Consider the following 3878-nt stretch of genomic DNA (forward strand, 5'->3'; position numbering starts at 1 on the left):
AAACAAAAATAATTTACAACATTTTTTAAATCAAAAACAATTAAAATTTTTTTTTAATAAAAACATCTCAAAACAAATTTTTTTAAATCAAAAATAATTGAAAACAACAATGGAAACGTGTGTTTTAATACCAAAAGAGCTGTCGCTAGCCGCCACAACAATAACGGCAAATCACGAGGCCGAAATCACAGTGTGGACAACATCATATATCGAGCAAGGCACAATTTTTTATCCCTTTCAAGGCACGATACGTTGGGATAAACTGGACGCATTTCAATATCTCGATGAAAATGATGTAAGTACAACATACAAAATCAAACAAATTTCATGTTACAATGCAAATAAAGTATACATTAAATACATACATACCCATATGTATGTACATAATTCTCTGCAGCCTTAATTAGTATGAAATTGCCAAGAATATAGTTTGAAATTAAATTGAAAATTAGTAAAATGAAATTAAAAACGTGAAATCAATTTAGTTACAAGCGACGGAGTTTCGTATTACTTAAATGCTGGCGGTAAGGAAGTTGTTAGTTGCTCATACTTGTACAAACTGCATTAGATAAAGATGATATTTTAATGAATAAAGGGTTAGCATAGATTTTAGGGAGTGGTGTCTTGATTAAAAATTAATAATAAATAATAAACTAAAGGGTTAACAATAGATTAGGTTAGGTTAATCTGGTTTGCCAAAAAGCCTAGACATACATAGAACGGTTTGGTTCACGTAAATTTTAATAGCCCATGCGGCCTCGCCATCGATACCTCCTGCAGTTTATCATACCGTGGGGAACCCAAATGCTTACAGCGTAGTCTTGCCAATACAGGACAAGTGCACAAGGGTTAACAATAAATAAAAAGTATAATAAATAAAAAATATTATAAGTTTAAATCACTGCCAGTTTTAAGCGAGTGGCAAACGAACGTTCAAGACGCTTAAAATTGCATTAATAGTGTCTCACAACAGTGATAACAGCTCAGCTGTCCAACATTTGATATTATGCCTTACATACAAGCATATTTGTTGGTGGTATTTTAGCGAACTTGGGGAAATTTAATTTTGTATTACCTAAAATAATTCTTACAATATTTTATTTAAGAATTGTAAATGTTATTTTGTATCATAAGTATATTTGTTGTACGAGATCACTAGTGCAGAAGTGTATAAAATGACTGAACAGTCTATCAGATCATTACCAAGTGCACCGGAAAAAACTGACTTATGAACTCACCCACTCCGCAGCATCCACTAACATTGTAAGACCTGAACCTTTCATTGTGGTTGGTCAACATAGCATAAAGGAGCTGCTCCGGAAGGAGCAATGGCATGCGCCAATTTGGTTTGGTGCTAATGGGTGGTTACAGTCTTAGGAGGTTTAAATATGCGTTCAATCTCGCAAGGAACAAACTCAGGCTTCTTATCGCCTTTACACTTGTCATTATAAGCTCAAGATGCACTTACAAGTATTTAACATGCGCTTTTGGAATTCATCAATATGCTGGGGCTAAGTGAGTCGTTGTGACTTAGAAGAGGGCACAATAGATCTTAGGTCGGGGTGCAAACCTCATTTATTTATCTATTTTGTATCAACAGTTGCTTAGGTTAAGGGGTTTAAGGCTAAATCGTTAAAAATTTGCTTAGCTTAAGAGCTTTATGGGTAAATCATTCAAATAAATCTGTGTAAATAAAAGATTAATCGTATTATAAATCAATCATGTGTTTAGCGTCGATCCATTCTCACCATATGCGCGTAATTGGCCTATGCGTTAATTTTTATACTCTCGCAACAAAGTTGCTAAAGAGAGTATTATAGTTTTGTTCACATAACGGTTGTTTGTAAGTTCTAAAATTAAAGAGTTAGATATAGGGTTATATATACCAAAGTGATCAGGGTGGCGAGTAGAGTTGAAATCCGGATGTCTGTCTGTCCGTCCGTCCGTACAAGCTGTAACTTCAGTAAAAATTGAGATATCATGATGAAACTTGGTACACGTATTTCTTGACTCCATAGGAAGGTTAAGCTCGAAGATGGGCAAAATCGGCCACGCCCACAAAATTTCGAAAACCGAAAACTTATAAAGTGTCATAACTAAGCCATAAATAAAGATATGAAAGTGAAATTTGGCACAAAGGATCGCATTGTGGAGGGGCATATTTGGACGTAATTTTTTTGGAAAAGTGGGCGTGGCCCCGCCCCCTATAATTTTTTGTACATATCTCGAAAACTACTATAGCTATGTCAACCAAACTCTATAGAGTCGTTTCCTTCAGACATTTCCATATACAGTTCAAAAATGGAAGAAATCGGATAATAACCACGCCCACCTCCCATACAAAGGTTATGTTGAAAATCACTAAAAGTGCGTTAACCGACTAAMAAAAADCGTCAGAWACACTAAATTTTACGSAAGAAATGKCAGAAGGAAGCTGCAYCCAGGCTTTTTTTTAAAACTGAAAATGGGCGTGGCGTCGCCCACTTATCTCAGGAACTTCTCGACCTCAATGAAATTCAGTATATAATATTTTCTTAACACCCTGATGACATGTACGAAATATGGGTGAAATGGGTTCACAACCACGCCTTCTTCCAATGTAACGCTATTTTGAATTCCATCTGATGCCTTCTCTGTATAATATATACATTAGGAACCAATAATGAAAGCGGAATAAAACTTTACACAAATACGGTATTTGATGCGAGAGTATAAAATGTTCGGTGACACCCGAACTTAGCCCTTCCTTACTTGTTTTTGTTGAGTTTTACGAGATTTTATGGTTCATAGGGGTTGTTCCTCGAAGAAACTCTTAACCAACCTAAGCTCGTATGAAACTAAGAATAATTATAACACTTAAATTAGCCTAAACAACTGATTGGAAGAGCTAAGATTTCAGTTTTCGCCGACAATTAGCATTTCCCTGTTCCTTTATAGGTTAACTTTTATAATACCATGATTTCATAACCTAAATTCATCTTACGGACAGTTTGGTCTCATTCCTAAATAGAATTTGAGCGACTGACTTTTACTTTTGCTACAGTCTGTTTATAAGCCTGGATATAGGTAGTTGATAACTGAAGATAGACTGAAGCTCAACTTGAAGTTAACTCAAAAAGTCTTGCTTAACAGAATTATACCATGATTTCACAAACTAAATTCATTTTACGGATATTTTGTTCTAGTTTCGAAATAGAATTTGATCCAATAAAGTATAGTATATATAATTATCAGCGTGACAAGCTGAGTAGATTTGGGCATGTAGGTGTTTCTCTTTGTTTATGCGCAACATAGTTCTTCAGTTTTTAAGAGATCGTAAGATATCTGACATACAAACCGACTTATCCAAATAAAGTGGAACACTTTTTTTAATTTGACGAGCTATTTTCTCGAATTTAGTACGGCTTATTTTTTAAGGCAACGGTATAATCTCCGAACATATTGTTCGGATCGAACCACTATAGCATATAGTTGCCATGTAAACTGTTCAAACGAAATCAAGTCCTTGTATGAAAAACTTATTTCTTGGAAATATATCTTAACGAAATTTGGCATAAATTATTGCCTAAGGCTACAATATCCAAAAAAGTCGTTTGAATCGGACCACTGTAGCCTATAGCAGTCATACAAACTGTACGATCAAAATCAAGTTAAAGATTTTTATAACCTTTTAGACTACAATGAATACAACGGGGAAGGATATTACAGTTTCGGTGTAGAAGAAATCAATGTTTTTCTTATTTTTGTTTTGTTTTTGAACATTTTTGCTTTTTTCAATTAATATTTAATTTTATATTCGCGTTTTATACTAACCTTCGTTATTATCTTGTAAATCTAAGTAATACTTTTAACACTTTTTCTAATAATAAAATAATAAT

General features: G+C 34.0%; 1 protein-coding gene across 1 annotated transcript in view; it reads left to right on the forward strand.

Annotated features, from left to right (window-relative positions):
* Positions 1-109: 109 nt before the first annotated feature.
* Positions 110-3878, forward strand: part of LOC108976955 (zinc finger protein 225-like) — a 17607-nt gene continuing 13838 nt past the window's right edge. The window contains exon 1 of the mRNA XM_018946412.1: positions 110-295. Coding sequence (XP_018801957.1) covers positions 110-295 — 186 coding nt within the window. The remainder of the gene's footprint in view (positions 296-3878) is intronic.

Source organism: Bactrocera latifrons, unplaced genomic scaffold, assembly GCF_001853355.1.
Source record: "Bactrocera latifrons isolate USDA-ARS-PBARC rearing strain unplaced genomic scaffold, ASM185335v1 scaffold_82, whole genome shotgun sequence".
Classification (NCBI taxonomy): Eukaryota; Metazoa; Arthropoda; class Insecta; order Diptera; family Tephritidae; genus Bactrocera; species Bactrocera latifrons.